The sequence below is a fragment of the Balaenoptera borealis genome (genome assembly GCF_965194805.1).
Source record: "Balaenoptera borealis genome assembly, chromosome: 11".
Classification (NCBI taxonomy): domain Eukaryota; kingdom Metazoa; phylum Chordata; class Mammalia; order Artiodactyla; family Balaenopteridae; genus Balaenoptera; species Balaenoptera borealis.
The window spans coordinates 80,651,384-80,674,827 of NC_138868.1; the positions used below are offsets into that span (position 1 = coordinate 80,651,384).

General features: G+C 34.1%; 1 protein-coding gene across 5 annotated transcripts in view; it reads left to right on the forward strand.

Annotated features, from left to right (window-relative positions):
* Window positions 1-387: 387 nt before the first annotated feature.
* Window positions 388-23,444, forward strand: part of DYNC2H1 (dynein cytoplasmic 2 heavy chain 1) — a 365,046-nt gene continuing 341,989 nt past the window's right edge. For 3 of the 5 annotated variants that reach the window (XM_082339858.1, XM_082339859.1, XM_082339860.1), the window contains exons 1-12: window positions 388-753; window positions 5,042-5,212; window positions 5,647-5,782; window positions 12,839-12,957; window positions 13,961-14,105; window positions 14,860-15,092; window positions 17,445-17,579; window positions 17,685-17,798; window positions 17,916-18,027; window positions 18,362-18,486; window positions 19,515-19,690; window positions 21,701-21,896. In XM_082339858.1, the coding sequence (XP_082195984.1) occupies window positions 559-753; window positions 5,042-5,212; window positions 5,647-5,782; window positions 12,839-12,957; window positions 13,961-14,105; window positions 14,860-15,092; window positions 17,445-17,579; window positions 17,685-17,798; window positions 17,916-18,027; window positions 18,362-18,486; window positions 19,515-19,690; window positions 21,701-21,896 (1,857 nt within the window). In that variant the 5' untranslated portion in view covers window positions 388-558. The remainder of the gene's footprint in view (window positions 754-5,041; window positions 5,213-5,646; window positions 5,783-12,838; window positions 12,958-13,960; window positions 14,106-14,859; window positions 15,093-17,444; window positions 17,580-17,684; window positions 17,799-17,915; window positions 18,028-18,361; window positions 18,487-19,514; window positions 19,691-21,700; window positions 21,897-23,444) is intronic. The other 2 variants (XM_082339861.1, XM_082339862.1) reach the window with 1 other exon arrangement.

Here is a 23,444-nt window from a genome sequence, read left to right on the forward strand (position 1 = left end):
TCTTTAAAAAGCGGTGTTTAAATAGTAATCTCTTAAAGTCCTCATTACAACCCAGATAGTATTTCCCCATTTTACAGATGTGGAACTTGACGTTGACAGGGTGGTTTGCTAACGAGTGAAGGGGAAGAGGGAGCACTAGAACCCCAGCCATCCTAAATCCTTGTCATACTGCTGCACTTGAAGACTAGAGGTATGTCTTCTAATTATGCGTTATAAGAAGTCAGTAGAAAGCATTAAAGGCAGATTTTGCGACCTAACACAAACTTGCCTGAATCCTTTGCCATTGACGACCGCGGCGAGCAACTAAGGAGCTCCTAGATGATCGATGCTCTCTGAGAGCTTTGCGTGCGCGTGCCCGAGATGGTAACGCCCACCGCGCGCCGCCGTAGTGCTCCGTCGCCATAGCGACTGCCCGTGGCAACCGCGGAGCTCCGCAGGCCCGCAGGCGAGCTCCGGATTTGAGCCTAGTTCTCATCTTCCCTTTACTTCTGTCCCGAATGTTTTTTTTCCTCCTTCCCTCTTTGCCGCCCTCCCCCACCTTTCCCCTTCTCTAGAATCATGGCGGGCGGAACCGGGGACGTTCGGAAGCTTTTCATCTTCACTACTACTCAGAATTACTTTGGACTGGTGTCGGAATCCTGGGACCAGCCGCTGCTGTACAACAGTCCTGAAATCAACAACTTCTTGGACGACGGGAACCAGATGCTCCTCAGAGTGCAGCGATCCGACGTCGGAATTTCCTTTTCCAATGTGGTATGCTTCCCTGCACCCCTGCCCCGACCTCCCTTTACGTCCCCGGGCTCAGCCAGAAGGATGTCGGGTCCCTTTCTGCCTTCCTGGTTGGATCATCCTAGAGGGCCCAATGCTGTCCCCGCTTGATGAGCTGCGCTGGCCTCGTGCTTCAGCGTGTAGTGTCCAAGCTTGCATACCACCTGACCAAAGGAGTTTCCCTGTCCATGCACCTGAAGAGAACAATTCTAGTCTTTCTAGTTTTTTTTTTTTTTTTTTTTTTTAATACTACAGATAGGTTATAACTAAAAATAAAATATTTACCTTATTTATTTAAACATTTTTTCTTTCTCCTCCCTTTTGAGGTTCTTTGAGGCAAATTCTAGTGTATCTTTTTTGGATTATATACGAGTTTAAATTTACTCTAGGGAAAGAATAGTTAGGAATTCAAATCTTTTAAGAAATGATAAGGCAGAAAGTTTAAATTCTTTTTGTTGTTCCACATATGATGTATTGATTTATTCATTATTATTTACTGCTGCCTCCACTGGCAGGCTTGTTTAAGAAATGGTTGCATTTGCAACCAGGAGATACACACACATACACACACACACACACACACACACACTCAGAGTAATACACAGAAAAAAAATTGCCTCACACATTACCCCTGCCTCACACTGAGCCCCTGCTCAGTAAATGGAGGAAAATTAACAAGTGATAGTCATATATTAAACCTTTTCCTCTTGTGTTCACTGGTGTCCCTAGGTCTAACAGAGTATTTGACACACAGCGAGCACTGAATGCATTTTTGTAGAATGATTGTATCATTCACCCTATTATGAATTTTTAGTCTTGGATTTGACTCAATTCTATTCAATCGACGTATTTTGAACTCAATATATGCAAGGCATTTTGCTAGGTTTGGTGAGTTTACAAAGATGTAAAAAGCATAGATAATCATAGCTAATGTTTATTTTCCCTTTACACTCTGTCAGGTACTGTTCTAAGTACTTTGTGTGTTTTGGCTTATTTAATAGTCACAACAACACTATAAGATAGAAACTGTTTTTATTTCCATTTTGTGGCTGAGGAAAGTAAGGCACAAAGGTTACACCCTAAGCGTTAACTACTCCACTTCTCTAATAGGTTAGTGTAATTCAGAACAGGACCCCCTGTGTCTCTCTTCTAGAGCTTCACTCCAGTGGCCTAGGATGACATATACTCAACAAGTTATAAAATCAGGGCACATGGCTGTAAATGCCACCGAAAGTTTAGATAGAGTGTAATGGGAAATTAAGATCTCACAAGCTGCGTGGCCAAAAAACAAAACAAAACAAAACAAACAAAAAAAGAAAATGGAAACTATAACTTTTAATTAAGCTAGTAGAGCCCAACAGTGTATTTTATCTTTAGTCATACATCACACTACAGATTTTTAGTCATATTTGAAAATGTTTTGTTATATCTTAAGTTGTACTTTAGATATCTAAGAGTCAGCATGATTGAAGAAATTAACAATTACTGAGTACTTACTATGGGTCTGGCATTGTCCTGGGTGCTGGGGATAAAGTCATGAACATGTCAGGGTTTATCTCCAAGGAGTAACATTCAAATGGACAAAAGTAGGCTAAACACATGCACACAGGTGTATAATGTAACATAATTTTGGGTATTGATAAGTGCTATTAATAAAAATAGAGTAATGTTAAAGTAGTGATGGGGATGGGGAGGGGAAGTGCATTAAAATAGAGAGGGAGGGAATACCTGTCTGAATTAGTGACCTTTGAAGTGAGATTTAAATGATGACTTGTAGGCAGATTTAGGGGAAGAGTTTTCTAAGCAAAAGAAATGATAAGTACCAAGGCCTTGAGCTGGGTCTTATCTTGGTTTTAAGGAGCTGGAAAAAAAAAAAATCCAGAGTCATTGCTGAAGTTTAATGAATAACCAAAGAATGTGAAAGTTACAGTATGGCCTGATCATTTAGGACCTTGTACACCATTTAGGTTGAAATAGGAAGTCGTTGGTAATCTTAAGCAAGAGAGAGATGTGATCTGGTTTATGCTGTAGAATAGAGGTTGGCAAATTTTTTCTATAATGGGCCAGATAATAAATATTTTGGGTTTGCAGGTCGTAAGGTCTCTGTCACAACTCCAGCTCTGCCATTGCCATGAGAAAGCAGCCATAGACAATATGTGAGTGAATGAGTGTGGCTGCATTCCACTTTATTTATGGACACTGATACTTGAATTTCATATCATGAAATGTTATTATTCTTTCGTTTTTTTCAGAAAATGTGGAAATAATTTTTAGCTTGTGGGCTGTACAAAACAGGCAGAAAGTTGTGGTATGCTGATCCCTGATCGATCCCAGTAGGTGATAGAGGTATTTTGCAACCTCATAAAAGAACCAACTTTACACCTTAATAATTACCAAATTATAGTCAGTTAAGAGGAAACAGCAGTTGCCAATGATAGGGAAACTTGGAGGAGAGGTGGCTAGGAGTGCTCATTCTCAGTTTTTCTTTACTCAGGGAATGATGAACAGCTGTAGCCAACTTATCCTTTGCTTTAACTCTGACTTTGCCTAGGGCAAAGCTCATTGTCCTGATTGATGCCCCAGGGTGCCTTGGCCAGTGACTATAGATACGGTTTTCAAAGTATGATGTTAAAATATGTATTTTCTGAATATTCTTTCTTCAGATAGGTGAGAGGAGGGAAGTTTAAGGGTATGGCCTATTTAATTACTAAGGAATGAATTTTTCAAATCTACTTATCTGCAGCTTGTTATTCTCGCTTGTAATTGGAATAAAATGATCATGCTAGCAATAGAGTTCTAATGCATGAAAATGAGAGTTTGAGAAAAGCAGCAATAACAGTAAATGCCAATTCCTTCCTAGTGGCTAAAAAAATACAATGATTAGGATAAAAGAAAAGTAGCACAAAAACTCACTCACCTTTTTTTTTTATTGGAGTATAGTTGCTTTACAATGTTGTGTTAGTTTCTGCTGTGCAAGGAGGTGAATCAGCTATATGTATACCTATATCCCCTCCCTCTTGGACCTCCCTTCCACCACCTCCCCCATCCCACCCATCTAGGTTGTCGCAGAGCACTGAGCTGAGCTTCCTGTGCTTTATAGCATGTTCCCACTAGCTATCTATTTTACACATGGTATTGTATATATGTCAACCCTAATCTCCTAATTTGTCCTACCCTCCCCCTCCACCCCATGTCCACATGTGCGTTCTCTAAGTCTACGTCTCTTTTCCTGCCCTGCAAATAGGTTCGTCTGTACCATATTTTTAGATTCCACATATATGCGTTAATATACGATATTTGTTTTTCTCTTTCTGGCTTACTTCACTCTGTATGACGGACTCTAGGTCCATCCACATCTCTACAAATGATCTAATTTCGTTCCTTTTTGTGGCTGAGTAATATTCCATTGTATATATGTACCAGATCTTCTTTATCTATTCATCTGTCCTTGAACATTTAGGTTGTTTCCTTGTCCTGGCTGTTGTAAATAGTGCTGCAATGAACATTGGGGTACATGTGTCCTTTTGAATTATGGTTTTCTTAGGGTATATGCCCAGTAGTGAGATTGCTGGGTCATGTGGTAGTTCTATTTTTAGTTTTTTAAGGAACCTCCATACTGTTCTCCTTAGTGGCTGTATCAATTTACATTCCCACCAACAGTGCAAGAGGGTTCCCTTTTCTCCACACCCTCTCTAGCATCTATTGTTTGTAGATTTTTTGATGATAGCCATTCTGACCAGTGTGAGGTGATAATCTAGTTATATGACAATTTAGTAAAAAAGTTTGATCTCAGATACTTTAAGGAAAAAATGTTTGTTCAGATAAAGATGATTTTAGGAGATGGACAACCTAAGTTTGTTTTGGTAGTTCTGAGTTTATATTGAACTTAGTTTCATGTAAGAGGGTAATTAGCATCCTTGTTATAGAGTTTCTGGAGTAGAGTGAAGAAGTATACTAGTCACCATTGTGTACCTGGGGCACACAGCTTTGATCTGTAGTATTACTGAATCTGTCTGGAGTGGATGTTAACAATATTCATATAGTGCTTTTTGTTTATCAAAGTAGCTTTATGATACAATCACATATAAGTGGGGATACATTTTTAAAACTCAGGGTTTTTTAAGGATTGGTTGTAATATACTATAATTATTTCTAAAGTATACTTTTTCCAAGGGGTAAAATTACAGTAATACAACATTTTAGGGAAATATATAAATTTTCAAGTATTAACTTTATGAAAATAACATTAAAAATCATTTGTTTACCACTTTAGATTGATTTTGCCGACACAAAAGATAAAGTGCTGGTGTTTTTCAAGCTGCGACCTGAAGTAATTACTGATCAGAATCTACATAAAAACATTCTTGTTTCATCTATGTTAGAATCACCTATAAATTCCCTTTACCAAGCAGTACGGCAAGTATTTGCGCCAATGTTGTTAAAGGTGAGTAAATTAAAGTAGCTTGTATGGTTGTTGTTGCTTTTAGCCTAAGTATTTGGGTAAATGCTTTCATACACACAAACGTAAATATTTATTATTTTATTTACTGGTAATATCATTAGTATTTTAGTTTTTAAATTAAAATATTTTTTCTTTGTAATTTAAAAAAATTTTAATGTAGGCTTTATTGACAAATAGAGAAATTGGAGAAAGATGTAAAATGCAATCTACATCAGCTCTTAAATTGCTATAGTAAATGATCTTTATAAAGTTTTAACTGTTGAAAGGACTTTTTCCCTTCCCTTATGAGATGGAGGTAGTGTCAGGCTTTGAGTGAAACAGATATATTTGGACTTAGTTCTTTTGACAGTGTTTTAGGAAGCCAGTTTGATTGGCAAGATTTTGATCATTGTATGCTCTTGTCTGTTTTTATTTAGGATCAGGAATGGAGCAGAAACCTTGATCCCAAACTTCAGAATCTTTTGAGTGAACTAGAAGCAGGCTTGGGTATAGTGCTACGAAGATCAGATACTAACTTATCAAAACTGAAATTTAAGGAAGATGACACACGAGGTATTTACCCATAATTTTATCAAAGAAAATCAAAACAATTGCCTTATTAATACATTAGTAAATTAATACACTTCTTCAAAGATTTCTTTCCACACTTTGGATCTTCTGTGAGCTTGAGCTGCTTTTAAATGAATAGATTTACATATGGATTTGGAGAAGAGGAAAATGTGATCTTTAATAATGTGCAGTTCATGGAAATAGAAAATATAGTTGATTCTCATTATTTGCAGTAGTTCTGTTCTATAAAGTCACTGTGAACACTAAATTAGCGAATACTGAAGCATTGCTCCTAGGGTCCTGTGAGCCTCTGGTCATAAGATTTTCACCAACTGCTCAACACATAACCTTGTTTTAGGTGAGTTTGGTTTAGACACGTTATTTAATATATATTGTTGATGAATTGTCATTGAGCTTAAGGGCAACAGCACTGTAACTCTTGCCTGAATGAAGCTTATCTAACACAAGTATTTTCTCTGTAAGGTACTTCACAGTGTTCTTGTGCTAGGAACACTAGACAGCACTTCAGAACCATGCTTGGGGGCCATTTTAAACAGCAAAATCACCAACAAAAAGTACAAAAATGTGAAAAACATGGCACTACATAGACTACAAAAAAGACATTTGTTTACAGTAGGTGATAGAAAATAATAAAGCAGTGTTGCTTTGTTCATCCTTAGCTGGGAACATATGCGTTGGGCAACTCAAATTTTTCACAGCTCTGCGCATGTCTGCAAATGACCACAAAAACATTGAGAGTATTGACTTTGGGTACATATAAATGTTAACGAGTAGGTGACTTCATAAATCCAGAACCTGTGAATAATGAGGATTGATGCTAATTGTATATTTGCGAAGATAATAAGCCAATGACTTTTATTTTAAAACGTATTTTTTTCCTGAAGCTAATTGTAATTTTGTGGCTATAGATAAATTATTTCATAAGAACAATTAAGGTGAAATGCATGACATACACAAATCATTAGTTTAAAATATTAGTTGTAGTTTTATACTTTGAATAGTAAAATAGATGCTTTTTGAATCTCATACAACCAGAAAGAATAGTGAATTTACTTCCAGCATGGGATTAAGCAACTAGAGGTTGCCCATTTCATTGGGAAAAAGAAAACTATTTTAATTTGCTTATTTTTCCTTCCAGTTTAATTGAGATATAATTGACATACAGCACTGTATAAGCTTAAGGTGTGTAGCATAGAGATTTGACTTAAATACATCAAGCAATGATTATCACAATAAGTTTAGTGAACATCCATCACCTCATATGGATACAAAATTAAAGGAATAGAAAAAAATTTTCTTTTCTTGTGCTGAGAACTCTTAGGATTTACTCTCTTAACTTTCATATATAACATACAGCAGTGCTAATTATATTTATCATGTTGTATATTACATCCCTACTACTTATTTATCTTTTGGAAGTTGTACCTTTTGACCACCTCATCCAATTCTCCTTCCTCCCATCCCCCACCTCTGGTAACTACAAGTCTGATTTATTTTTGTTTGTTTGTGTATTTTTTTGTATAATTGACCTACAACAGTATGTTAGTTCCTGTTACACAACATAGTGATTTGGTATTTCTGTACATTTCAAAATGATCACCATGATGAGTCTAGTGACAGTGTGTCATCATAGAAAGGTATTGCATAGTTCTTGACTATATTCCCCACAGTATACATTTCATACCAGTGACTCCTTTATTTTGTAACTGGCAGTTACAAAATAAATCTTAATCTCCCTCACCCATTTCTTTCCTCCCTCAACCCCCTTCCCTCTGGTAACCACCTGTTTGTTCTCTATATCTGTAATTCTGCTTTTTTTTTTTTTTTTTAATATTTCTCCTGCACAGCGGGCACAGCAGCTGTTGCTTGGACTTCTTCAGGAACTTGTAGTTGAAGCCAGGCATGATGGGTGGGCACTGGTGAGCACATGGTGGCCCTACAGCTTGGGCCTCACTCCAACCACAAGCTGGGATTGGCTCCTGGTGGTGCCAAATCTCTATAACTCTGCTTTTGTTTTATTTGTTCATTTATTTTGTTTCTTAGATTCCACATATAAGTGAGATCATACAGCATTTGTCTTTCTCTGCCTGACTTATTTAACTTAGCGTAATGTCATCTAGGTCCATCCATGTTGTCACAAATGGCAAGATTTCATTCTTTTTTACGGCTGAGTAATAGTCCATTATATTTATTTATATATATATATATATATATACACACATATATATGTATATATATACACCCCACATCTTCTTTATCCATTCATCTGTTGATGGGCACTTAGGTTGCTTCCATATCTTGGCTACTGTAAATAACGCTGCTATGAACATAGGAGAGCATATATCTTTTTTAATTAGTGTTTTTGTTTTTTTCAGATAAATGCCCAGAAGTGTAATTGCTGGATCATACAGTAGTTCTATTTTTAATTTTTTGAGTAATCTGCATACTGTTTTCCATAGTGGCTGCTCTACTTTACCTTCCCACCAACACTTGTTATTTGTTGGCCTTTTTTTAAAAAAATCAATTAATTAATTAATTAATTTTTGGCATGTTGGGTCTTCGTTTCTGTGCGAGGGCTTTCTCTAGTTTCGGCAAGCAGGGGCCACTCTTCATCGTGGTGCACGGGCCTCTCACTATCGCGGCCTCTCTCGCTGCGGAGCACAGGCTCCAGACGTGCAGGTTCAGTAGTTGTGGCTCACGGGCCTAGTTGCTCCGCGGCATGTGGGATCTTCCCAGACCAGGGCTCGAACCCGTGTCCCCCTGCATTGGCAGGCAGATTCTCAACCATTGCGCCACCAGGGAAGCCCATTTGTTGCCTTTTTGATAAGTCATTGACAGTGTGAGGTGGTATCTCATTGTGGTTTTGATTTGCATTTTGCTGATGATTAGTGATGTTGAGCATTTTCATGTGCCTGTTGGCCATCTGTATGTGTCCTTTGTAGAAATGTTTATTCAGATCCTCTGCCTATTTTTTAATTGGGTTGTTTTTTATTGATACAGAGTTATATGAATTCTTTATATATTATGGATATTAACCCCTTATCTGATATATTGTTTGCAAATATCTTCTCCCATTCAGTAGGTGGCCTTTTCATTTTGTTGATAGTTTCCTTAGCTGTGCAAAAGCTTTTTAATTTTATGTAGTCCCATCTGTTTATTTTTGCTTTTGTTTCCCTTGCCTGAGAAGCCAGATCCAAGAAAATATTACTAAGACCAGTGACAGAGTGTACTCCCTATGTTTTCTTCTAGAAGTTATGGTTTCAGGTCTTACATTTAAGTCTTTAATCCATTTTGAACTTAATTTTGTGTATGACAGGAGAGAAAAGTCCAGTTTAATTCTTTTGCATGTAGGTCCAGCTTTTCCAACACCATTTACTGAAGAGGCTGTCTTTTCCCCTTTGTATATTCTTGCTTCCTTTGTCATAGATTAATTGCCATAAGTGTGAGTTCATTTCTGGGGTCGCTGTTCTTTCCATTGATCTATGTATCTGTATTTGTGCTAGTACCATACTGTTTTGATGACTGTAGCTTTGCAGTATAGTTTGAGATCAGGGAGCATGATAACTCCAGCTTTGTTCTTCTTTCTCAAGATTGTTTTGGTTATTTGGGGGTTTTTTTGTGTTTCCAGACAAACTTTAGGATCATTTTTCCTAATTCTGTGAAAAATGCCTTTGGTATTTTGATAGGGATTGCATTGAATCTATGGATTGCCTTGGGTAGTATGCTCATTATAACATTATTAATTCTTCCAATCCGTGAATGTGGTATATCTTTCCATTTGTTTGTGTTGTCTTCAGTTTTTTCATCAATGTCTTATACTTTTCTGCATACAGGCTTTTTACCTCGTTAGGTAGTTTTATTCCTAGGTATTTTATTCTTTTTGATGTGATTGTTTTTTAAATTTCTCTTTCTGATAGTTTGTTGTTAGTGTATAGAAATACAACAGATTTCTGTGTATTAATTTTGTATCCTGAAATTTTACCAAATTCATTGATGAGCTCTAATAGTTTTTTTGTGGCATCTTGAGGATTTTCTATGTATAGTATCATGTCACCTGCAAACAGTGACAGTTTTGCTTCTTCCTTTCCAATTTGGATTCCTTTTATTTATTCTTTTTGTCTGATTGCTATGGCTAGGACCTCTAATACTGTGTTGAATAAAAGTGGTGAGAATGGCCATCCTTGTCTTGTTCCTGATGTTAGAGGAGATGCTTTCAGCTTTTCACCGTTGAGTATGATGTTAGCTGTGGGCTTATCATATATGTTATTGATTATGTTGAGGTGTGTTCCCTCTATATCCACTTTGTTGTTGAGAGTTTTTAATCATAAATGGATGCTGACTTTTGTCAAATTTTTTCTGTATCTATTGAGATGGTCATATGATTTTTATTCTTCAATTTGTTAACGTGGTATATCACATTGATTGATTTTTGGATTTGAATCATCCTTGCATCCCTGGAATAAAACCCACTTGATTGTGGTATATGGACCTTTTAATGTATTGTTGAATTTGGTTTGCTAATATTTTGTTGAGGAATTTTGCATCTATATTCATCACTGATATTGGCCTGTAATTTTCTTTTTTTTTCTTTTTTTGTGATATCTTTGTCTGGTTCTGATTTTAGGGAGATGCTGGCTTTGGAAAATGAGTATGGAAGCATATCTTCCTCTGCAGTTTTTGGGAATAATTTGAGTATGATAGGCGTTAACCCTTCTATACATATTTGGTAGAATTCACCAAACCATGTGATGTGAAGCCCTCTAGTTCTGGACTTTTGTTTTTTGGAGTTATTTTTTACAATTACCAGTAATGAAATGATTCAATTTCATTACTGGTAATTGGTCTACTCATATTTTCTACTTCTTCCTTGTTCAGTCTTGGGAAACTGTACATTTCTAGGGATTTGTCCTTTTCTTCTAGGTTGTTCATTTTATTGGTGTATAATTGTTCTTAATAATATCTTATGATCCTTTCTATATCTGTGGTGTCAGTTGTAACTTCTTTTTTCATTTCTGATTTTATTGATTTGGGCCCTCTCTCTTTTTTTCTTGATGAGCGTGGCAAAGTTTGTCGGTGACGTTTAATTTTTCAAAGAACCAGCTCTTAGTTTCATTGATCTTTTCTATTTTTTTTTTTTAAGTCTCTGTTTCATTTATTTCTGCTCTGATCTTTATGATTTCTTTCTTTCTGCTAACTTTTGGTTTTGCTTGTTCTTCTTTTTTCTAGTTCCTTTAGGTGTAAGGTTAAGTTGTTTTTTTGAGATTTTTCTTATTTCTTGAATAGGCTTGTATTGCTATAAACTTGCCTCTTAGAACTGCTTTTGCTGCATCATGTAGATTTTAGATTGTTGTGTTTTTATTTTCATTTTTCTTCAGGTATTTTTTGATTTTTCCTCTGTGATCCATTGATTGTTTGTAGCATGTTATTTAGTCTCTGCATATTTGTGTTTTTTTGCAGTTTTCTTTAAATTTGCTGCATCTTATTTTTGTGGCCTAGCATGTGATCTGTCCTGGAGAATGTACCATGTGCATTTGAAATAAATGTATATTCTGCTGCTTGTGGATGGAATGTTCTATATATGTATATTAAGTTTATTTCGTCTAATGTGTTGTTTAAGGCCATTGTTTCCTTATTGATTTTCTGTCTGGATGATCTGTCCATTGATGTAAGTGGGATGTTAAAGTTCTCTACTATGAATTTATTACTGTCAGTTTCTCCCTTTATGTCTATTAATATTTGCTTTATGTATTAGGTGCTCCTATGTTGGGTGGATATATACTTACATCGTGTTATATCTTCTTAGATTGATCCCTTGATCAGTATGTAATGTCCTTCTTCATTATTTGTGAAAGTCTTTTTTTTTTTTTGACTGTAATTAGGCAAATTTTCTTTATTCCAACTTAGATTTTCTTATACAGATAATTTTCCACATAAATAAGAGTTAAAATCAGTGTTTTAATATTTTTTAAAAATAAAAAGTTAAAAGACATTAAGTATTCCTTTTGCAGTGTTTTTATTTATCCTTGTAGGGATGCTTTTTAGTAATTAATTGGACTATAAGAAAAACCGTACAGAAAGTTTGTACCACAAAATCATGTGTGACAGTCTTTAAAGTCTTTTTTTATCTGACATAAGTATTGCTTTTTGATTTCCATTTGCATGGAATACGTTTTCCCATCCCCTTTCAGTCTGAGTGTGGCTTTAGATCTGAAGCAGGTCTCTAGCAGCCAACATGTATATGGGTTTTGTTTTTGTATCCATTCAGCCAATTTAAAGTAGTTATTGATAAGTGTGTACTGATTGCCATTTTGTTAATTGTTTTGGGGTTGTTTTTGTAGTTTGTTTTTGTTCATAAAAATTGTAAAAATTATTTTCTGTGCATCCTTAAGAATACAGAAATGTGCAAAATCAGCAAATGAAACCAGTGTCTTGCTGGCTTTTCATTTTCAAATGATTCTATTCTTTTCTTCCTTCCTTCCTTCCTTCCTTCCTTCCTTCCTTTCTTTCTTTCTTCTAGTTTTATTGAGATAATTGACATACAGCACTGTGTAAGTTTAAAGTGTACAGTATAATGATTCGACTTATATACATCGTGAAATGATATTCACAGTAAATTTAGTGAACATCTATTATGTCATATAGATACAAAATTAAAGAAATGAAACAAAAATTTTTTCCTTATGAGGAGAAATCTCAGCATTTATTCTCTTAAGAACTTTCATATATAACAAAGCAGTATTAATTATATTTATCATGTTGTACATTATATCTTTAGTACTCATTTATCTTATAACTAGTAGTTTGTTCCTTTTGAGCACCTTCATCCAATTCCCCCTCTCCCCACCCCCACCTCTGTTAACCAGCAATCTGATCTCTTTTTCTATGAGTTTATTTGTTTGTGAGATTTTGAAGTGTAATTGACTTACAAAACTATGTTAGTTCCTGGTGCACAATACAGTGTTTCAATATTTCTTGACATTTCAAAATGATCAGCATGATAACAGTTGATATTTCTCATTTTTCCTTCTCGCTTTTCAGGTATTCTTACACCAAGTGATGAATTCCAGTTTTGGATAGAACAAGCTCATCGTGGAAGTAAACAGATTAGTAAAGAAAGAGCCAGTTATTTTAAAGAATTATTTGAAACAATTGCAAGAGTACGTGATTCATACATAGTTATATATCAGGTTTTGATAGAAGTACCTTAGCATTCAATTTTTACTAGATTTATCTCTGTTTTAAAATCATTACTTGATGGTTCTGGACAAAATATATTCTTCAGATGTAACAGGGTTTACTTAAGATATGTATTTAACCTGAGTGCAACTTAGAAGTCCAAACTTTTAAAAAAGTTAAATTCTAATCTCTAGAAAATATTTTTCTCAAAAACATAATTACTTTCCTGCAGGTAGATAGGAAAAAAACAGAAACCTAATACTAACAGAGGTTTATCCTGCGGAGGTAATATGTTCTTTGGAAAAATTGTTTACTTTATTCAAATTAGCATTTTGGAGGAATCTGAAATATAAAAAGTCTTAGTTTGATACTTATTAGATTGATTATTCCTTGGTGTATCTGTGGGGAGGTTAAATAAGTGACCATTTTGAGTGTTTTTTACAAAATCTATTCTTTTCAAATATTTTCAAAATAAATATTTAGTAATTTTTTATTCATTCCCGATATTATTACATTAATATCATTTGAATGAAGTGTTTGAAATGGTTTAAAACTTTTTTTCCTAGCAGTGATATACCATGTACTATGTTTGTATTATTGGTAACATTGGGCAACCCAGGAAATGAATCAATAAAGATATATGAGGTGAAATGGGTAGTGTACATATGGTGTTAAGGCCACTTCTATTAGGTAAGTAAAACAAATGTCCTGAATTTAAAGGAAATTAGGCCAAGGGTAAAAATAAATTTATAGAGTTTATGCAATTCTTATTTTTCCTTCTGGCTTTCATGAAATTTATGTTTGTGAAGGAACTTATAGGGTATTTGCTTAAAGAAGTAATATATCATCTGAGAGAAGAAGAGGAGAAAATAATATGGCAGATATTAGAGATGTTAGCATTTGAAAAAGTCTGAGAACATTTTGACTATACTGCCCAAGGTACAAATATAATTATGTTTAAAAATGAATGCATTTTGGTTTTAGGAGTTTTATAACTTGGATGGTCTGTCCTTACTGGAAGTGGTTGACTTGGTGGAGACAACTCGGGATGTTGTAGATGATGTGTGGAGACAGACAGAACATGATCATTATCCTGAGTCACGAATGTTACAGCTCTTAGATATTATAGGTACTAGTAAAGAAATAAACTTTTGCAATTTTGGAAGCCTGACTTATTTTGTTTTCTGTTTTTTCCGAAAATGTTCCTTAATACAATAATTGTTGCTTAAAGTAACTCTTAGAGCAAATCATATAGGATTATTTAAGTAGATATTTGTAAATAATTGGTTAATTTAAATCATAGTATCAGATTCTTTGACTATAATATAACTAAATTAACATAGATTTTTCGTCCCTATCTGTGTATTAATTTAGACTTTATTTTGTAATGAACTGGAAAGTTTAATATACATTGGGTTATCTGTCGACATTAAAAATACATATACTTTTTGACCCAGAATATACCTTTCTCATTGTTATCCTAAGAAAATGTTAGACAAGTATGTAAATGTGTATATAAAAGGATATTTATTACAGCATTGTTTATAAAATGAGAGTAGAAACAAATAACAATTGAGAATTGGTCATGTAATGCTATATCCATACTGTGGGCTCTGCAGCCTTTAAAAAATGTGTATATATTTCTGTACTTCAAAGATATGTGTGATATATTGAAAGATGCAGAAATACAAATATGTGTGTGCATGTGTGTTTTTAAAAAATATTTGTTATTAACAGTGCCCGTCTAAAAGTGTGGATGTGGTATTTCATAGATCCTTGGTTTGCTAATTTGTGTATTATTTTAATTTTGTAAAAAGCATATATTTCATAATTATTTGGTAAAAAGATATGTTCATTAAAAAGTTTGTTTTACGTTTTATTAGGTGGCTCCTTTGGAAGATTTGTTCAGAAAAAGTTGGGAACTTTGAACCTATGGGAAGATCCTTATTATCTTGTGAAGGAAAATATGAAAGCTGGGATTTCAATATGTGAACAGTGGGTGACTGCCTGTAGTCATCTAACAGGTCAGGTGTGGCAGCGCTATGTTCCTCATCTGTGGAAAAATGAAAAATATTTTCCTGAAACACTTGACAAACTTGGCAAGCGCCTTGAAGAGGTATATTTGATCATTTGGATCTTTGTTTTTAAGTGTGAAGTAGGTCCTCACTTGTTTGAGAATGCGTTTTATAATTAATAAGAACTACACATCTGATAGAACTTGTTTAAACTTTTGGGAGAGAATAAGAGGTAAAGTTCATATGAGATGACTTATGAAGTTGTGTGGTACAGTACCAGGTGCCCAGTGGGTACTAAGTGCTGGTTTCCGCTTCCTTTCTTTTTTTTGGTTTGTGGCTATTCAGTTTGTAAGTTGTGAACTTTTATTTTGTTCTTTGTTGTAAAAAGACAGTCAACCCAGTTGTCTAGGTGTGGAAGCTCTCAGACTTTCTCTTGGCTATTGAAATTTTTACAGGCGGAGACAGCTTTTCAGGGAGTACTCAGTGGAAATATTTGAAACAGCTGCTTAATTTATATAAGTTATGAGTTTCAGTATAGAACTTAGATGTTTAGCTTGAAGGGGCAGGCAAAATGAGAATATGTGAAGATTGCAAAGTGACTTTTTCCCTTTGGGCTTAAGGGAACCATTGTTCTTGTAATTTTTTTTTTTTTTTGGCCATGCTGTGCAGTTTGGGGTATCTTAGTTCCCAGACCAGGGACTGAACCTAGGCCCAGGCAGTGAAAGCGCTGAGTCCTAACCACTGGACCAACAGGGAATTCCTGTTGTTGTGTTTTTAAACCTTTTCATTATGATAAATTTCAAACATACACAAAAGTAACATAGTACAGTGGATGTCAGTGTATCCATCACTCAGTTTCAGCAGCCACTGACAATGTTCAGTTCCTGTTCCATCTTTGTTTCCCCTGCTTTCTGTTTTTTTGCTGGAGTATTTTTAAAGCCAATCCAAGAAATCGTATACTTTTACCCTTAAATCATAATCATAATACCAATATCACCCCCAACAAAATGACAATAATTTTGTAATATCATTATGTATCTAATCAATATTCAAGTTTCCTGATTGTCTCAGAAATTTTTTTAGTTACTAAATGTTGGTTTACTTGAACCAGGTTCCTTCGTAAGCAGTACTATATAGTTCTTACACATTAGAGGAGGCAGGTAATGTCTGGTTTTCCCACTTTCATGAGTTAAGTTTGATCTGTGGGTTCATGTATGATTAGCCTGATCCATCTGTTATAATGCTCTTCATCAGCTTTTTCTGAATGATTTATCATGAGGAGTTGGAAAATGATGATTTTTTAATTCTGTTGTTCTTTGTGCATTTATTAGTGATGTTGGAAGAACATGTCTTCATCAGTTTTTTAGTGACCCTGAAATATGGTTTGTATAGGAATGGTAGTATAGACAATTAGTTTTTATTTATCATTTTTAGTACAATGAACAATAAGTTAGTATCAGTAAGTTCCATAGGCAATCAATGAAATGTTTTTTAAATAGTATCATTATGAACCTGTGAGTTTTTATATTTTATGAGTTTCAACCCATTGTAGTTTTTATCGTAGTTATTTATTTATTTTTTTATCGTAGTTATTATTACTATATTCAAATTGTCCTATCTTTGGACAGTGAGTACCCCTTTACATTGGCTCTGTGTCATTTTTGACATTAATCCAGTATTTCTTTGATAACTTCCTTACATTCTGGCCCCTCAAAATGTACTGGCCCATCTACATTTTCTGTTTCATACCTGGAATTAGGCATTTCTCCAAAGATCCTGGTTCTTATTAGTGGAAAATGGTATTTAACAACAACAATCTGGTTGAAGAAGTGGTAAATGTTATTTAATTATCAGTGCTTTTAGGCTGTCTCAGTAGACAGCATTGTTAAATTGGTACTTTTGTTTTTATCAAGAGAAAAATAAATCATGAGTTTGTTCTGATATTTTCAACTCAAATGGAAGATTATAGCATTTTTACTTAGCCTTTTTGATTACCTTTTGATGGTTGGTAGAAATTTTAAATACAAAATGAAATAAATTGTTTTCCAACTGTTCATAGATTATACATAATGGAGTTGTTAACATATTGTTTCATTATTAGAAGTGCAATTTAAGGCAGAATAATGGAAATCAGAAGTTTTTACTATAGTAAGGAGGAGAGACTCTAAAACTTGACCTAAATGAGCTTTAAACATAGTTTAAAAATATTTAGATTTTGTATATGTTAACTAGATTTGAGCACACTGATTGATAGTAGTGTGTGATACGGTATGTCTTTGAGTATCACTTTGATTATTGATGAGTAGTAATTACCAAAATTACAGTTCAGATTTACTGTTCATTTCAGAGAACCTAGGTTAAAGAAATTCTTGCCCAATATCTTTAGATTTTAGACTATTTGTGCTGATGTATTGATTTAAATAAATTTGTTGTTTTAATATTTTATGTTTTAGGTCTTGGCTCTTAGAACAATTCATGAGAAACTTCTCTATTTTTCACCTGCCAGTGATGAGAAAATCATATGCCTGGCTCGAGTATTTGAACCTTTTACTGGCCTGAATCCTGTGCAGTATAATCCATATACTGAGGTTGAATATATATGTGTTTGTCTATATAATTTCCTGTTTGTGTTGTTCTTTTTAAAGGCCGATTTAAAAAATATTAAAATCTAACAATATTGTTAATTTGTTTAGCCTTTATGGAAAGCTGCAGTGTCTCAATATGAAAAAATTATTGCACCTGTGGAACAAAAAATAGCAGGAAAATTAAAAAATTATATTTCAGAAATTCAGGATAGTCCACAGCAGGTAAAATATTGAAATATTTAACTTTTAGTATTTCCCTTAAGCTGTTTGAGGAGATACTCATGTTTTTACCTAGTTGATTCACTTGGGATGAACATATACTTATTTGTTTCATATTAGCTTCTTCAAGCATTTCTGAAATATAAAGAGTTGGTGAAGCGTCCAACCATAAGCAAAGAATTGATGCTAGAAAGAGAAACTTTACTGGCAAGACTTATGGACTCAGTTAAAGGTAAAAGTTTATCAGACATTATAGTGTTTGCTTGAAAAAGTATTTTTGTAGATTACTTTTTCCTTTGTTGTATACCGCTTAGGATTAAGATATTATATTTTATGACATCTGTATGTTGAAGATTAATTTACTATTTCTGTAATAAATGACAGATTTCTTGAATTAACTGGTTATTTTCTCTCTCACTTGATGTGTGGTGAGGTCCCTGAGAGTAAAGGACCAACTGTTACTATTTTTCTATTCACAGTATTTGGCATAGTGTTTGGTACATGGAAGGCATTTAGGAAATCTTTGCTGAATGTGTGTAATCATTTATTCTATTTAAATTTTATAGACTTTCGATTAGATTTTGAAAACCGATGCCGTGGAATTCCTGGTGACGCATCTGGACCACTTTCTGGCAAAAACCTTTCAGAAGTTGTCAATAATATAGTTTGGGTTCGTCAGTTGGAACTGAAGGTATTAGTTTTAATAAATGTTGAAGAATACTAATTGTAAAATGTGCTAAATTAATGTAGAAGGCACTCTAGAACTGTAGTGAAAACATTAAGAAAACATTCTCTGTTTTCTTTGGCATTTTCGTCTAATTTTCATGTGGAAATGTAGAACTCTGAAAAAGTGAAAAGTATGAAAAATATATAATTTTCAAAGGATTTTTAAATTCTTTGAAGTGTATCTTTGTAGAATTTTGGTACGTACAAAGTCTATCTGCAAGTATGTTTATGTAAATAAATCATCCTACGTTGAAAGGAAGTTAAAGGAATGGTGAAAAGTAATTATGGTATTGCCTAAGGTAGTGGCAGCAATTTATAGAATTAAAAGACTATTATTTTAATATTATCAAAGCTGATCTAAGAATCTTATGTGCTTACTAATTAGTATGTGGTACAATACCTTGCATTCGACTCATGTAATAAATATTAATTGGTTTTAATGTATGATTAAGAGCAAGCAAATATAGAATGTTATAAAGGCTAGCATATTTGAGAGTTCTGTTTATTCAAGTTTATATTTTGATGTTTTTTCTGTAATATTCTGCCTAACTTTGTTAGTCAGCTTTCCAAGTTGCGACAATGTTCTTTGTATACTTGTGGAGGAAAGGCATTTCTCTTCTTTAATTGGCATCCAAATTGGCCTAATTATTGTTTGAGCTCTTAACCACAGCATTTAATAAAGGGCTCAAATTATTGCATAACATATTTAGGAGTATTGCTGAATTCTTGGAGTTTCACCTGAATTTCCCTTATTGTACCCTTCAAATTATGCCTTGTATGTGTTATCTTCTGTGTTTTGCTATTCTGAGGTTGTATAGTTCAGAAGCAAAGTAGGGGTTGATATTCTTAAATTCACTGGCAAATCTTCTATTTTACTGTTTACAGATGAATGGGAAAATAATTTCTGAATCACAGAACAGAGAAGAGAGCTGATTTTATGCTAATTTTGTTAGAATTTAAATAATAAATATTCTTGTAATTTGGCTTTTTAAGGTGGATGATACTATCAAGATTGCAGAGGCTCTTTTATCTGACTTGTCAGGATTTCGATCTTTCCATCGAAGTGCTGAAGATCTCTTAGACCAGTTTAAACTATATGAACAAGAACAATTTGATGATTGGTCCAGGGATATTCAATCTGGCTTGTCTGATTCCAAATCCGGTTTGTGGTAAGTATAAGTATACTAAACAGTGAAATCTACACAAGAATCTTTTTTCTTGTGTTATTAATCCAAATGACAAGATGTAATTAATCATCTCTACTCCTCTCTCCTTTCTCCAAACTTGCTGCTGCTTTTAGAATTTTTTTTTTTTGTTTAGGTTTTGATGATCAACTTTTAAGTCATTAAGGTTGGAAACTTTGACTGCCTTCCTTTTGCTTCTCATATCTATTCCCCAGAACTGCAGATTCTTATTTTGGAATTAGGTTTTCATGCTCCCATGGTTTTTTGTTACTGGTATACGTATGTTTTCCTACCTTTTTACGTTAATATTATATACCCCCCCATACATATTGTAAACTAAAATTTTGTTATTTTTAAGCTCCTTGAGATGAAGAATATTTCTTCATGTTGTCCAACGTAACAAGGATTTGGTAAATATTTATTAAGCTATATTGAATGTAATTTAATAGGTTACCCTAATTATTCCAATGGGTATTTAAAATGGATGGCCTAGAAAAACCATTGTTTATTTGTTCAGGTCAACTTTCCCCATTATATTATTGTCTGTAGTTTTAGAAACTTACCATGTTTTAGTTTTTAGAAACTTGTTACTTTTTAAAAGTAACTTTGGCCATAATATGAAATTCTGTTTGTTTTCCCTATACTGCTGCAATGAATAATTAGGCCCAAAGTGGTAGCTTCCTAAACTGAATGAATAATTTTTTTTCTTTTATCTTGCATTTTGGTTTTGGAAGAAGAATGAAAGAACCAAAGGTGATAAAGCATAATGATTATAACTTTATGTCATTTAACTCTTTCCCTTTCTACCCTGAGCCTAAAATATTAGAGATGATCCCCCCCACCCCCAAAAAAAAGTAAAGAGTTCTTTAGTCAATTAATTTTGGAGAATTTGCACGTTTATCACTACGGCTCTGGTGGAGATCCACTGTGTAAGACGGAGTACCAAAAGGACTGAGATCTGCAGTAAAAAAGCCTGTTTAACTTTATTCAACCTATTTTTTTCTCATTTGGTGATGAAACTTCTGACTCTCACTTTTTTTTGGGTAAAACCCATCATTGTCGCATAGAATCAAGTGTGTTTTGGAACATATTTCAGGATATGCTGGTAGGTAGAAACTAATTTTGAATATTGGTTTCAAATAAAGGCAAAAAGTGTCACTGTTACAATTTTCTGATAGGCTTTATGTTCTTATAGGACAGTTTGGGCTAAATTATTATTTTAAGACATTTTAAAGTATCTGCTTTTTATTATGCTTTGTTTTATGCGTTATTAAGTAGCCTGAATAGATTTGTTCTTTGCTTTTCAGTAACTTACTTTCTAAGACCTGCAAGTTCTCCTAATTTTGAAAGTGATTTGAAAGAAAGCATTATATAAACATGATCCTGAAAGAAGGGTCATGAAAACATAATGCTTTTAATTTCCCTCAGCATTTTCACAGTCCGTGGAGACTTGAGTGCCCCAATGTAAAATTTGCTATTGTGGCTTTTAGAAGAAACACAGAGAAAAGACAGTCTTTACATAGTGAAATGAAGAGTAGAAGAATGAAACATTTGAATATCTCTACTCCTAGTATTTTGATGTTATTTGTTATTGATCCTTTAATGAGAGTCTTAAAGAACCAAGAGGCTGACTAAAAATCTAAGATACCTTTTTAGAAAATGAATAAAAACCTTTTCTCTTTATGATGGATTTGATGTCTATTTTGAGTCTTAGCTGAAGGTTAAGATATTGATTTTTCTGACTTCAAAAGAAGTTGAAGCTGCTTGGTTGAAATATTGATACGATGGTATATTTTGGATATTGTAGTTTGTTATCAAGATCTGAATTGTGAAATACTGTGTGAAAAAAATATAACTTGAAAACTATAATTAAAATCTTATTTTTACTTTGAGTTAATAGTTTTTACAACTTTTCTGTAAGTATAAAATTATGTTTTTCATCAGTCAAAAGAGTGAGAACATGAAATTTAAAAAGTTATTTATTTTGTATTGTAGTATTGAGGCTAATAGTCAAATTATGGAGTTGGATCCTAATGATGGATCATTAAAAGTGCATTATTCCGATCGGTTGGTGATTCTTCTGAGAGAAGTTCGTCAGCTTTCTGCACTTGGCTTTGTTATTCCTGCCAAAATACAGCAAGTTGCAAACATTGCACAGAAATTCTGCAAGCAAGCAATTATTCTGAAACAAGTAAGAAATGATATTTTTGAAAACATGGCTATTCTGAGTTCATTACATTAGAGTATTTTAAGGGCTTTGCTTTCTGCTTTTGATTTTGTTAGGCTAATAGAATAGCACCATTAAGTCTTGTGAAGTTACAGTTTGCTAAATGACTGCATTACAAAATTTGCTTTGTAATCCCCTATATGGGACTTTTATTAATTTGAGGTATTACTGTTACTGCTTTTCATTCTAAAAGCATTTAGAAAAATAGAATATTATTTTCTCTTTTTTTCTTCTTTTATGTTACTAGCATGGATCTTAAAGGGCTTTCTAATTAAGGGTCCTTTGTCTGCCTTCTAGGGGCAGATTCTTAGAAAATTACCGAGCTGATGGACTGGTCTTTGTTTTTGGTCATTTCCTTGGTCTACCTGAAGCACACTGCCATCAAATCATTTACCTGTTTAAAACCAACTATTATTACCTCATTGTCTCTCTCCTTAGCATGTATACAAGACCCTTCTTAATCATACCCTAGCTGACCTTACTGATTGTGGCCTTCACTCCCTATACTCTTCCCTCTCATGTTGCACCCTGTGCTTTAGTAATATGAAACTTGGCTCTTCTCTGAACTTGTCATTATGCACTGATACCTGTTCCCTCTGATTGAAGAACTTCAAGTTATCCTTTAATTCCCAACTCAAAAGTCACTTTAATTGTTGTGTCTTCTTTTAATTGATTGTTCCTTATTTTGTGTGCAGTGTGCAAATCACTCTTAGAACACTTTTATGTAGTATTGGAGTTTTATATTTTTTCTCTCATTTGATTACTAGATCTTAGAGGGCAAGAACAGTATCTTGTGTGTATTTGGTTTCTCACTCTTTCATCCAACAAAGGTTCTTTGAGCACTTGTACTGCCAGGCACAGTGTAGTGAGGATATAAAAATGAATATATTACTGTCACACTCTGGTACAGGGTTTCTCAGCCGTGGTACTTTTGGACCACTTCTTTTTTGTGGGGGGTGTCCTGTGCATTGTAGGATGTTTAGCAGCATCCCTGGCCAGTAGCACCTACCTAGTCCTGACAATCAAAAATATCTCCAGACATTGCCAAATGTCCCCTTGGGTGCAAATCAGCCATGGTTGAGAACCACTGGTCTAATGGGAGAAAGCAAACTAAACATTGAGTTCTCATTAAATATCAGGGCTTCTGGTAGATACTGTATTTATGTTATTTCAATTACCCCCACCCCCATTTTTCACTGATCTAATTGGGGATCAGATTTGTAACATAGTTTTCCCAGTACTACACAGCTAGTAAGTTATGAAGTTAGGATTTAATACCAAGTCTCCCTGACTCCAAAGCCCATATTTATTCCATTATAATTCATATAGTGATGACAGATAGTGAACAAGTAGACACAGTGTTTAATGAATACTGTATTATAGGTAGATGTTCAGAAAGTCCTGTGAAAGCATAGAGGTGGGAATTTTCAATTATTTTCCTGGGTAGGGTAGAGATGGTATCAGATAAATCTTTACAGAGGAATGATGTTTAATGTGAGTTTGAAAGAGTAT